The 13754-nt window shown below is 41.2% G+C and overlaps 1 protein-coding gene across 1 annotated transcript in view; it reads left to right on the top strand.

Annotated features, from left to right (window-relative positions):
* kif5ab (kinesin family member 5A, b) overlaps positions 1-13754 on the top strand; it is a 70874-nt gene that overhangs the window by 32180 nt on the left and 24940 nt on the right. Inside the window, exons 10-15 of the mRNA XM_037779372.1 lie at positions 590-738; positions 2179-2327; positions 4976-5202; positions 5984-6052; positions 7269-7475; positions 12489-12635. Coding sequence (XP_037635300.1) covers positions 590-738; positions 2179-2327; positions 4976-5202; positions 5984-6052; positions 7269-7475; positions 12489-12635 — 948 coding nt within the window. The remainder of the gene's footprint in view (positions 1-589; positions 739-2178; positions 2328-4975; positions 5203-5983; positions 6053-7268; positions 7476-12488; positions 12636-13754) is intronic.

The raw sequence follows: 13754 nt of genomic DNA, 5'->3' as shown, positions 1-13754 counted from the left end.
GATACTGCTCTTAGAGAGAGGGGTTTAGCATAATCCTCCCATATTGACATTCTTGTCTTGCAGCAGGATTGGATGAAAGCTGCAGTGACATGTTAGCTAGTAGTCTGTCCCCCCTCTTCCATAATCCGTAACGCTGCTACATTTGGTAACTTGTTTCACCAAGTTCAACCAACAAATTCCCCCCACTCGATGCCCTATGTCCACTCTAGTCCTTCCAAACTCCATCATCGTAATTAAAATATTCACCATCTCTTGTTATATAACTCGGAAGGCTTAGGAAACACCTCATAAGCCTAATGGAGAGGCTTGCAGACTGTAAATGCCTCACAAATCTTTCATAAAGCTACCGGCATTCATTCAAGGACACAGTCTTTTTGAATGTGTTCCATAGGTTAAAAAGGTAATACTGTGAATGATGCGGCAGATGGAGAGAAACCTCTTCTCTCTTTGTTATGAAGTGATGCTCACAACACTTATTTTTAGTTTTGTGGCTCAGCCATTCAGAAAGTCTTTCACGGTCTTCTAATCCTTTTCTATCTGTCTTTTCTTTTTTACGCCTTTCTTCCTTCCTCTCTTTATGTCTTTGTAGAAATCTCATGTGCCGTACCGTGACAGCAAAATGACTCGCATCTTACAGGACTCGCTGGGAGGGAACTGCCGCACCACCATGTTCATCTGTTGCTCTCCCTCCAGCTACAATGACGCAGAGACCAAATCCACCTTGATGTTTGGCCAACGGTAACATGCTTCCATGTTAAGTAGCCATGGGCTGCTGCATTGTGCATGTCTGTCTCACTGAGCTTCAGCTGTTGGGGGGATGTTTTTCTGCTGAAATGTGTTCAGCTCAGATATGCCGTTCACATATTACTGCCTCCAACTTTGCTTTTGACGACCCGCGCCTTGCTTTGGAGGCAGGGTTTGTGTGTGGTTTCTGATCGTGCCGGGAATGCTTAAAGAGCTTTTTTTGTAGTCTTAAGGGTAAGCTGCACTCGTAAAAGCAGAGATTTGGTTTGATTGCCAGCTCTCCATTCTTATTGCTCATGGTCAGCTCAAAGAAACTCACAGATAGAAAGCGTCCTTATCCATCTCTAGCCTTTTCCCTCTCTACCAATAAATTCCTTCTTGAATAGTGACTGACACAAGAGTGTTGTTGGTTGAAATAAATAATGCATGACCGAGCAACGGGAGTGACAGAATCCACAGCAGACATTTGAATTTTACTGAACAGAAGATTCGGTCTCTTATCTCCCTCTGTCAGCCACGGTAGCTGTTAAACACCATGATTAATCTCTCTCTTAAAATCAATACGGCTGAATAAATACTATGACATGATATAAGATAAATATTTGACACACTGTATTTGGATATTTTAGTGTTATCAACGTATCAAGTGACTATATTGTCTCGGAAAAAGGTCCACAAATGTGCAGGTTTGTGTGCAATGTGCAGGTCTATGGTCGGGCTGTGGATCTGGGTACATTGTGCATAGATGCAGTGCATAAATTAACCATTACCACTTTGTTCAACATCAGCAGCTTTGTCTCCCGATGTTTGATTATCAGCATTTCACTATCCAAATAAAGCGTTAACTAAATTCTGATGTGATGAGACAACTTTATGTAGGGCTGTTTGTCGCGCTAATATCAGTGAATAAATGAATGAGGACAACAGTGTTTTCTTACTGGTGTGTGAAATTAACCGATGTGAATTTCACAGCCGGAGCTGAGTGCTGTGGCTGCGGCATCATGAATGTTTCAGCTCTCTGTGACGCCACTCATTTGCGTCATAATTGCTCAATAATTTATAGTCACATACTGTACTTGTATCCTCTTATGAACTGTATGATTGCTATGTGTTGATGGGAATATGTTTCAAGAGGTCTGAAGGGTTTTTACGTTTTGAATTCTTGCCTCCGTATACCGCCCTCTCCCTACATGCACCATCAAACACAGTTGGCAGAAACCCAATTTGCATACCAATTAATGAGATGCAAGCCCATTTTCATTGAGCAGCCAGGGCTGAAATACCCTTGTTGACAGTTCCTCTGTTCTCTCACACTTTCTTTTTTTCCTCTCTTTTCTATATATTTTCCTCTCACCTTCCTCCCCTCATGCTGTTCCCTTCCCTTCCTTTCTTCTTCTGCTCTTTCTATGTGTCTCCATGCATCCCTCCAATTAGAGCCAAGACCATCAGAAATACTGTATCGGTGAACCTGGAGCTCACAGCAGAGCAGTGGAAGAAGAAGTACGAAAAGGAAAAGGAGAAGAACAGGTCATTGAAGGAGACTGTTCAAAGACTGGAGGCTGAGCTGAACCGCTGGAGGAACGGTAATACTCGCACCGATATCACGCTGGCAGCTCACAAAAACATGGAATATCTAAGTCTTCTTCAAGTGAAGAATTGTGAAAACTTTTGCCCTGGCATTTTGACATTATCAGTACTTTTTGTATATTTTTAGCCACACAAATAGACTGAAATATCTCAACAACTATTGGATGGATTACCATTCAATTTAGTACACACATTCATGTCCCCCTCAGGTTGTTTTGTGTGGGTTGGTTGAGTTGGTTTTGTACTCATTTCATCTTGCGCCGTCAGGGGATTTTGTTATGCCTCCACGCATCCATGGCCGGAGGCGTTATGTTTTCAGGTTGTCCGTACATCCATCCATCCCATTCTTGTGAACGTGATATCTCAAGATTGTCTTGAGGTAATTTCTTTAAATTTGGCACAAACAGCCCCTTGGATTCAAGGATGAACTGATTAGAATTTGGTGGTCAAAGGTCAAGGTAACTGTGACCTCACAAAACACGTTTTTGGCCTTAAGTCAACAATTCATATGCTAATTATGACAATTTTACACAAATGTCTAATAGGATAAAATTATGAAGTGATGACATTTTGAACAGACATGGATGTAAACGGAAACTTGACTTGTTTTAGGTTTTAGGAGGCATACAACCACCAGGCAGTTATACTAGTTTTTATTTGTCCAATACTTTGGTTTATGACCAAATATCTGCCAAAGTAATAACATTGCAACTTATTCCCATCATCCTCAGCTGTAGTTAGTGCTTATTGCTTTTAGTTTTAAGAAAATTATCATCAACCAGGACCCTAAATAATTGTTTTAATGATGGTGAAATATGGTGAAAAAGATCAGCTTCTTATTCAGTAAAAGACTAGAAATGTAGAAAAATCTCTGAACATAGTTCTTGTTCCCTTTTCATGCATGGAAGAACACTTTCTAACAGGACTGAAAATGTTGCCAGCCTGCAGACATTATTTTTCAGGCCACGTAAAGTGCAAATTTAACCTCACTTGATATTATCTGAAAACATGCCAGTGGAGATATGGGAGCGGTGCAGCCAAACAGACTTACTGGACTTGTGCCCAAAACACTTAAAAATCCCTTTCTGGCTACTTCTTTTTAATATTATTCAGACTTTTACACTTTGTATAATTGGATTTCCGTCTCATCGTACTGAAGACACGAAACGCTGGAGGCTTTATGTTTTATGAATTCTTATGTATTAGTAATCCTCATGGCAACGAGACCTAATCACATCGACATAGAAGCTGTGAAGTCTCCCATGTCAGCACACACACAAACACACCCATGTGTCAGTGCACATGCAAAAACACAAGCACATTAAGTACTGACACATTCACTCCTAATTAAATGCACACACACATTTCGAGGCATCCGCTCCTGCTGGGTTGTACGGTACGTCAATTCAAATGTCAGTGCACTCAATGGTAGTGATCGGTTGACATTCAAGCCATGTAATGGATCCTGTCCGATGTCTCTCTGGAAGATAATTCCCTCGGTTCTTGACCTGAATTTTAAAAACGCTCTAACACATCTTTATTGAGCACCTATCAGTGATAATTATTCCTTTTATGGCTTCATCCCTCTCAGTTACTCTCCTTCTCTCACACACACACACACACACCACAAACCACACAAACCTCTCCCTCCACTCTCTTCCTGTACAGTATGTGTCTCACAATTTACTACTTTTAATTCCCTAATGGATCATTTTGACAACATCATTGCCCTCATCCCCCCCATCCCTGCTCCCTATATCGTTGCCCATCTCCGGCCAGAAACTCCCTCAGACGAATGCGGTTGACCTCCATCTTGTACCACATTACTCGACTCTTAAGTCAAGGATGGCCCAAAGACAGGAACAGCTGTCTCATACAGTAAACTCCCCCCCATGTCCACTCTCTACTGTCTACAGTAGAGATCTTCTATAAGTATACAATCATGTGTTTTCAGGTTTTTGTTGCATTGAACCAGGCAGCTGTCTTTAATTGATTAGCACACCTGCAACAAGAAGACCTAATTTGTGAAAGCTAGGTGTATTGTCTTAACTATGGATTCATTTGACCTAGCCACTCAATTTCCCAATTGATCCTCTTCTTTCCAGCTACATTCTATCAGTCAAATAAGTGCTATGAAACACTGGAGTCACACAAGAAAGCTTCTCAAACGGTTCAGCGTAAAGCTCTTGATGCTGCCTGAGGAAGAGCATTACAATTACAACGCATTACAATCCAGAGTAGCTGTCAGTCCAAGTATTGTTCTGTGCTCATCATGGCATTAAGTGCCTGTCCTTTTTGCACAATTAGCATACTGAATTGTCTCACTTTTCTGAATTCACCAGCTCCTCTCCTTTTTTTTGTGTCTTATGTCTGAACCACAAAAGACAACTGACATTTTAATGTTACGAAGGTTTTTTTTTGTACTACTGTTGAGTCCGTAGAACATGAAGCTCATTTATGGCGCAGAAATATCTCAAACCTGAGATTTAAATGTATTCAGGTAGGAGTAAGGAAAGGAAATATGCTGAAGATTTGCCCACTAATCCCTTGCTTTGTGCATTAATCCATAGTGGAGGATTTGCCAGAGATACTGTAAGAACAACACATTTACAAAAAAATACTATATTTTATCTCTCGTCTCTAGGTGAGGATGTTGGTGAGTTGAATCATCCGAGCCCAGGATCGGAGGACGTCCCCCTGGTGCCTCCCGAATCTGAGGAGCCGCTTCTTGACATCTGCAGCCCCTGCAGCCCCTGCAGCCCCTGCAGCCCCTGCTCAATTGCCTCCTCCATTGTGGTTCACATCTCTGCAGAGGAGCGGCAGAAGTACGAGGAGGAGATCCGCAAGCTTTACAAGCAGCTGGATGATAAGGTGATGAATGGATGCCACATCAGGACCATTTGTGTGCATTAATGAAGAGCTGTGTGCACACGATGGATGAGATTTTTGTAATGGTATGCTCACATGAACACAAGCAGTATATCATACATGTATTATTCATATGAATGAATTCAGGATCATTCACATAATAGCGACTAATGTAGTCGCTCTTAGGAATAGATCATTGGGGAAATAGTAATGTTCTACATTGGAAAGCATTAAAGCTTGCATTTATTCAACACATCATCTATGCTCATGTATGCTGTGCTCCACAGTGTTTTATTGTATATTCAATTAAATATGCAGAGTCAGTTGTGTATCAATGCAGTGCCACAGTTTGTATTTCCTTTACAGTGTGTATGAGAAAAAAAGGCACACACATGCAGGCATATCTAGGTGTTTTGCACATATTGTACAGGGCAATCCATGGGGATGCATACATTTTCTTTCTCCACTTCCCAGCATGTGGTACACCACCTCTACTAGACGTGATGCAGGATATTTTGTGACACATACCTGCAGCATTTTGTTTTCATTACATGCAGTGTTGAAGGTAGCGTTGAGGGAGCTTGCTTTTTCCATTTTGGTGATGCATGATCAGTTGACTACAGACCATCAAATAACTGCTTTTTGAATTGTAATTTCTCATTGGAGATGAAACCCAAAGTACACAAGATGGCAGTGTATAAAGTATCCGTACTGTACCAGTGTGTGTAGTAAATAACACTGTAACTTAATTGTTTCCACTCCATTTGTCTCTTTGCCTCTGAAGGATGATGAGATCAACCATCAGAGCCAGATGGTGGAGAAACTGAAGGAGCAGATGCTCGACCAGGAGGAGGTAAAATACTTTGGTTTTACATCCTTTGTTAAACGGCTCACGCTACGCTGCATGTGGCAATCAATACCACACTTTGAATAGAACTCAGCCGCGAGAGGTTTATGATCTCGCCCTTGAGACGGATGAGAAAAGACTTTTCAGGTGCCAGAAAGCACTTGAACAACATAAAGCATTATTGTTTAATTGTATTTGCAGGTTAACAGCAGTTTAGAATAGAGTAGGTTTCAGTGGCTGCTCAGACAAAGAATATTGGCGGGAAGGATCAATACAAAGACTGATGAAGTGCGAGAAAGGAAATACCATTGATGCCTATTTTAGTTGACACCGTTAACATTGTAGCTGGTAAGCAAACAAACAAATGGTCTTTAATTATCACACCTGTAATTTAAAATGCTGTGGATGAGCATGTCTCCACCATCTTTGTGAATGTAGAGACCTTTTATGTAGTAGAAAAATAGCTTACAGTGCTTTTCTCACATACATCTACAATAAACAGGTGTGTGTGCCAATATGTGCTACTTGTGGGAAGAACAACAATTAAAAGGCTCCATTAAAATGCAATTACGAACAGTATTTACAGCATGTATTCATAACAGTGGCGAAACCAGAGGGCTAAACAGCCTGAACTAAGCTTTAGCATGTAGTACACTGCCAAGAGAAAGACTCCACATTTGCTAAATTAGTTCATTCATATCCCGAAATGGGCCTTCTGCGTGTTGAGCTGACATTGGTAACTACCCAACCTTATCTTTGTGTACAGTAACATGATTTTACATCCATTTGGCCAAGCAGTGTTTGTACGCTACAGTGCTAACACACAGGCACCCTGGGTAGAGCAACATCTACATTTAATGACATCCATTCAGTAAAATGGCCCACAGTGGACTGCAGCAGAAAACACCATGCTGGCAAAGTAATATCTTACAGTGTCAAGTGATAGCCTAAGATGAATATTTAAAATGTGTTTTATCTGTGAAATTGCAACTGTATTTTGTAACACGTTTTGTACACGGGCCTATCTGTTATTACCTAGAGAACAAGATAAACAACACAATTATGTTTTATTAAAACCCAGCAGCTCTGCCTGGTGAATAATGAAGACGCTGCTAGGTGTACACAGTGCTCCCATACAGTTGATTTTCCCTGTTCCCTTTTTAAATCAAATCTTTCTTTATTTACAGTTTATATTAAGTTGTTGGATCTCTGTGTTCCTCAGCTGCTGGCATCATCCAGGGGGGACAGCGAGAAGGTGCAGTCGGAGCTCGGCAGGCTGCAGACGGAGAATGAATCCTCTAAGGCCGAGGTGAAGGAGGTACTCCAGGCCCTGGAGGAGCTGGCAGTCAACTACGACCAGAAGAGCTTGGAGGTCGAGGAGAAGAGCGTGAAGAACAAGCTGCTGGCTGAGGAGCTCGCAAAGAAAATGGTGGGTTTTGGCTCCCTGGAGGCTCAGTGTTATGACATTGAGGTGAAAAAACATTGCAGCTATAAATGGTCGAACTGGGAAAAATAGAGAGAGTGATGAAGAGAAAAAGATAAACAAAGAGGCAGCGACAGAGAAGCATTAGGTGATAAAGGCGTGGACTGTGCTGGGGTATATATACTGTATATAGTAGGAACGCACATTTAGAAATAAAAGAGAAAAGGAGCATTTAGGTATAAGACAATCTATCCATTAAAGTCCCTGTCCCTAAAGAATATGTAGAACCACCGGTTCAAAATGCAATTCGAGAGATAATGAGTAAGATTATAGAGCTGCGTGAAAGGAAAGAAAAGAGAGGAAATTCTGATAAATTGTGCAGCCTGCAGCCATGAACCGATGCATGTAAGAAAAAGGAAAAGTATTAGAACGAAATATATGTATATAAAGAGTGGAAAGACGGAAACTCAGTCTAGACATTAATCAACAACTTGGCATAAAGTCACAGATATTGACACTGGCGTTTCTTTAGCTCGACCCTGTATTCACTCTCAGACTCACTGCCAGCAAAAGCAAAAGCTGTGAAGTAATTAATTTTCATGAGATGTGGCTGGTTGTTTCGCAATACGACCCCAAATGAACCGTTAAAAACTGCAGCTACCAAGAGCACAAGTCTGACTTTTCCTGATTAAAGTGTCAGTAGGCAGTATATTTGTGGCATCATTGAGCTAAAATTCCATAATAACCTTTCAGCATATTGTAATTCAAGTGCTCTGAGAGATAACTAGACTTCTGCACCTCCTTATGGCTCTGTTTTCAGGCTTTAGAAAATTTAGCCTGTGATGGGAGACTTTGACCAGTCACAGGTCATTTCATTGAGAGAGCGTTCCTATTGGCTGTGCTCCGGCTGGTGGGCGGTGCTTGTTATTCCCTGAAGAGATCTCAACATGGCTGCTTGGTCACAAACCTTTTCATTTTACAGCTAAACAGTACACTACAAGATGATACTGAAAGCATTTGAGGAGAGAAACAGGCATTAACCTAACAGAATATTGATTCATATTTGATCAATTTGGTTTGTGAGTGATTGACAGCCGGCTCTCATAGACGGTTGCTGGACAGCAGATCCCAGATCAGCTCTGCCTGTTTGTTTTCCTCCAGTTTGTGAAATCTTACAGATGCCGTCAGGAGCACCGGAGGACACAGAGGCACATGTTTTTTTTTTTCAGGTTACCCGTTTCATGTACTACTGTCAGGATATAGCGACCGTTTTATTAAAATAACTTTCTTTAATCATATTTGCTCCCATCTCGCCTACTTCAGCTTTGAGGTCGGTATTCAAAGTAATCTCAAAGTCACTTCAGAGGCCGTGATTTTCACTGAATAGCTTGTTCACATGCATTCAATGTTGACAAAGATTGAATTGCGGTTAATTAAATGTGGCATAGTTTATCTGCAAAAGCCTGTCGAGTTAAATTATTAATGATATTCCGCTATTATTAAAACGATCCTTTCATTGACTGTCTATAGCAGCAGAAATATTCATGTCAGGTTTTGAGGCTTTGAAAAGTCTTAACTGCACTTTCAATTAGTGATGTCTGAGGCTGTTTTAGTTTTGAATTCATGAGGACTTAAATGCCCTGAAAACTTTTTCTCTCAGTCAGATTCCTAGTATGAATGGTGCGATCCTACATGGGCATAGTATTTATTTTCTACCACAGGCGATATCTCTGGGTGTTGGTATGAGGTTATGTTCATGGGGATAGTCGAGAGCAGGTCAAACTTGAGTTAGTAGAGGAGTGAGCTCGCCGGCACAGAGAGAGAAAAGAGAAATAAATGGGTCCCAAATAAAATGAAATTTCTCTGCAAGCAACTCATTTAATCTCTCATCCAGTGTATATGAGAAGGCGGTTGAGTAGACCTCCAGCCCTTAAGAATCAACTGTTCGGCTCTTTCTAAATGCTTTAGAAATAGAGTCAAAGCTGGATCCTGCTTGCATCCATCACATAAAGGGTCGATGTGACGATGTCAGGATTAATTTTAGACAGCCTGACCTTGATCCAGTTGTATATTCAATGATGAGCTTAAGGTGGATAAGACTGACGGGCGCAGATGGAGGAGGAGTGGATAGTGGATTCTGTCTAAAACTCATCCATCTTGAAATTCATAATCTAAATCATTCACCTCCTGCTGTCTTCCTATTAGATCTTGAGATATAGATGGGAACCGACCTCTCTTTTGTGGACACTGGTCCAATAGCGGCGGAATATGGGGGACAAAGAGACTTTTTGTCCCCTGGTAAAGTCTAATCCAGGTAGAAAGTTGGTGATAATGTCTATGTGGCGTCCAACATGTTGGACCTTTATCCAATCCTAATCAATCATTGTATAGTTTAATTCAAATGAAATCAAAGTGTTCTTACATCAAGCCCGCTACAGTTTCATAATGAACCAACATTTTTTTTCCACTTGTCAACCGGTGGGGTCCGCACAGTCGGCATCGAAAGGCCCGAAGTGAAATTGGCTCGCAGCTCCGACCTGAGTTTTGTAGCCCACCCGACCCGTCTTGAAATGCGAACCCCAACTGATTAAATTGTTTACTAGAGCACAAAGTTGTTTACAAGAGCACAAAGTTCTCCATAGATCTAGCCTCTTAATTTTGCTCTCAAGGTGCTCCAGATTGATGCATTTCATTTTAAAATGTACAAAAGTTTCTTCCGGGGGAGCATACCCCCAGACCCCCCTAGAGGGTCCAAGGTCCACCCACCACAGTCTCACAAAGTCCTGTGGAAAACACTATATTATGTCATCCAAAGCTGGATGCCCCCCACTTCAAAACTCATTCCGGCGCCACAGCACTTGTCTACAGTATATTATCTAGCAGAGTTTTAGGAGGAAGTCATGGAAGTTTTCCATCGCAAAATCACAGATCTGAAAACAAGCTGTGATTTCAGGGGCTTTAAAATGTGGGATGAGATCATCAGAGAGAGCACAGTTTTGAAATAGTACAGATCTACTTACAGTGTGAATTGATGATTTTAAAGGTTCAAATGCGGCTGAATCTTTGTGCACCGGAAAGAAAAGACCATTGGCAGAGCTGGCCAGGCGTTAATGAATTTATTGTGACTGGCTCAGTGAACCATTATTCACCTTCTTAAAACCTGTTCAATATTTCATGCACCGTTTTACAATCTGCCACGGTGTCCTCTCCTCCCTCTCTGTCTCTCTCAGAAGCTGGTTCAGAAATTGATAAAAGGAGCTGACAATGTAACTACTCACTGCACAGTTTAGTCTGCTAAAGCCAGCAGAAACCTCTTTTCTGTCCTCAGTGATCTCACTTAGTATGACTTCTCTGTAGACGTTTCAGCCTGTTCTGCCCTACCTCTCACCTGACATGACGTCCTCTCTGGGACGCTGCCTGGCAGTCTGACAACATGTGAAACTGAATACAAGAAACCATACAGTGATTTATAAAAAATCCCATTATTCCAGTCTCTCAGGGCCTTTTCCAGCTCCATCCCCCCTGACTCTTTATTACAAATTCTACACTTTCTGCATCGCAGCTGTTATGCTAATGTGCACTGTTGCCGCTTAAATTTTTTTCCATATCTACAGTCGAAATGGAGCGGCATTGACCTAGAAAAATGGTGCAATGGAGCACATTCATCACTGTCTTCATCCCACTTTCTCTTCATCTCTGCTTTCAGTGGAAGCTCTCTCTTCTTCTGCAGAAGGCCATGCCATTGCTCACTGTCGATGCCATTCATCTGCTCCTTTAAGCACCGTCATTCATCCATCCGTCCACTTAAGCTCCTCTCTATCATTATGATTAACTCCATTCATCATTCAACAAACTATCTCTTTTCTTCCACATCTCTTCATAAATCTTTCTTCCACTTCATTGAGCTTTTTTCATTAACCTCTCGTCTCCCTTCCTTTTACTTGCTCATGAAAGGATTGATTTCAGTTAATTATTTATTACCTTTTGTGCTAAGTCAATGTTTTGACATGGGAAATGACCTGGAAACTGTTCACGGGGCTTGAAGTTAATGAAGATTGAGAGGTTGATAAAAGAGTAAATGTTACTGTATTTAACAAGGTGGTTAATGGGGCTTTTAATTGACTGGTGATCCATGGCAGCAATAACCTAAAATGCGCCATTAAAAAGCACATTTCTTTCTGTTCACCACCACTATGGAAACAGACTCGTGCCAAAAAAGATTATATTATTTTTGGAAAACTGTGGGTTTAGACAACTTGATAAGGAAATTTTACATTCTGTAATTACACACAAATTAAGTATGGTAGGTTTTGAAGGTTGATTTTGATATTTCTTTTAGACAAAATATAATTTATTAGCCATTTCTAGGCAAAATAAAATACTATCAAATAAGGGATTTCTCCACCAGAAATATATCCTGGCACTGTGGAGAAGTCATTATAATGACTATCCTGGCCACAACCCTGAACAACAACAACGGTTTTCTGGGTCTCAGTCATGTGTTTCATGTTCATCATGTTAGAACATTGACGCACAGTTTGGCATGATCAAAGAATTCGCTTACAAGTTAGACAAACTGCTCCACTCCTTCTTTCATGTCATTTTCATTAGAGCAGTACAGCATCGATTGAATCCAAATGGTTTCATTGTGTTGGAGCCATTGGGTTTACAGCATTGTTTAGAAGCTGCCTGCTGAACAAAATGAAGCTCCATCACTCACCCTCCCAGATCCTTTCATCCAGCGCCAATGCCATCAGCCCCTATCTCAGTAGTTTATCGATTTGTAATTTAGCGGCCATTATGTTTTTGCTACATGGATTTCTTGGATGAGAGTGAGGTCAGGGGTTAACGTATGTCTCGCAGCTGTGTGTGCTTGCAGGTTAAAGGACTCTTAACCCCCCCCTCTCTCAATCTTCTACACAATTTACAGATATTCCCCTCTTCTCTCAGTCATCGTTTTTTTCCTGAACTCCAATTTCTCTGTGTTCACTCCCTCGTTTCACTGCTCTCCTCCCACAGGCTCACCTCATGGCTTTAGAGGCAGAGCTGTCCCGTATTCAGGAAGTGAGCAGCCACCAGAGGAAACGCATCGCTGAGATTCTCAGTGCGCTGATGAGGGACCTGAGTGAGTTCAGCACCATCGTTGGAAACAGGGACATCAAGCTGGTGAGTGGGACGCAAAATGCAGGCTTGGAGACGTTTGTATGCACTTACCAGAGATGTTTAAAAAGAAACAGCATCTGGGACAAAAGATGAGACATTTAATAACAAGCGTATGCAGTTTATAATATTTCTCACTGTTTCAAACTGCTCTACTTAAACATTTGAAATCCCATATTCCCCAAAGTGTCTTCTCATATTAGAGTAAATACCTAGAGTAACAGATGTCATACACATACTTATGTAATCAGTGCATCTTCTTCTTTCCAGTGAACACGCCATGTCAGAGAATTATTGTCCATACATAAGCTTAAAATCATATTAAATAGGCATTACTTATGAGTTCAGATCCTATCAAATATCTTTCCATGGCGCAGATGGTGGTACAAATCCTATTAGGTTAAAAAAACAAGGTGTAGCCCACGCTTAACTGACTGCTTACATTTACTCAAATGCCATGAAGAGTATATATTTCTTTAATGCAAGTACATTTTTTGACTACTGAGGCTGGGAATGTCCTGTTAACATGGTTCTTTAGCCATGAACTAGGTCTGGGCGAAATGGCTTATAAATAATATCTCAATATTTTTAGGCTATATCGCATTATATGATATATATCGGACCTATAACCGATTTTTTCCAGCCTTTACGGCACTGGTTTAGCGGCTCAGGAAACTCACAGACCAATTGAATGCATTGTAAATCTTCTGACATGATGCTACTCATGTCTCATATGTTCAGAGACCGTGGTGAGTATTAAAAGTGGTAGCGTCTTTTTTTTAAGAGGAGGCTGGTATCTTCATCACCTTTTCCGACAAAAACACGTATAAACTTGCTTTGGTGCTTCACTACTCTCACTCCGCAGGCTCTTTCCTGGTTCCCTGCTTCCTTCCAGATACAAAAACACAAGCCCCATACGCACATCCATCCTCATACACCACACACACACACACACACACAGGAAACTATCTGTGGGAGGGAAAAAGCCGTGGGAGAAGCAAAACGCCAAAGCGAGTCTCATGCTGGCAACTTAAAAAATGACATTATTTATGCTCTGTCATTTACCACATCCCATGTAGAACAAGCCGCAAGACACGGGTATATTCGATATATCGCCCACCCCTA

The sequence above is a fragment of the Sebastes umbrosus genome, chromosome 1 (genome assembly GCF_015220745.1).
Source record: "Sebastes umbrosus isolate fSebUmb1 chromosome 1, fSebUmb1.pri, whole genome shotgun sequence".
In the NCBI taxonomy this organism is placed as follows: domain Eukaryota; kingdom Metazoa; phylum Chordata; class Actinopteri; order Perciformes; family Sebastidae; genus Sebastes; species Sebastes umbrosus.
This window is presented reverse-complemented; position numbering and strand designations above follow the sequence as displayed.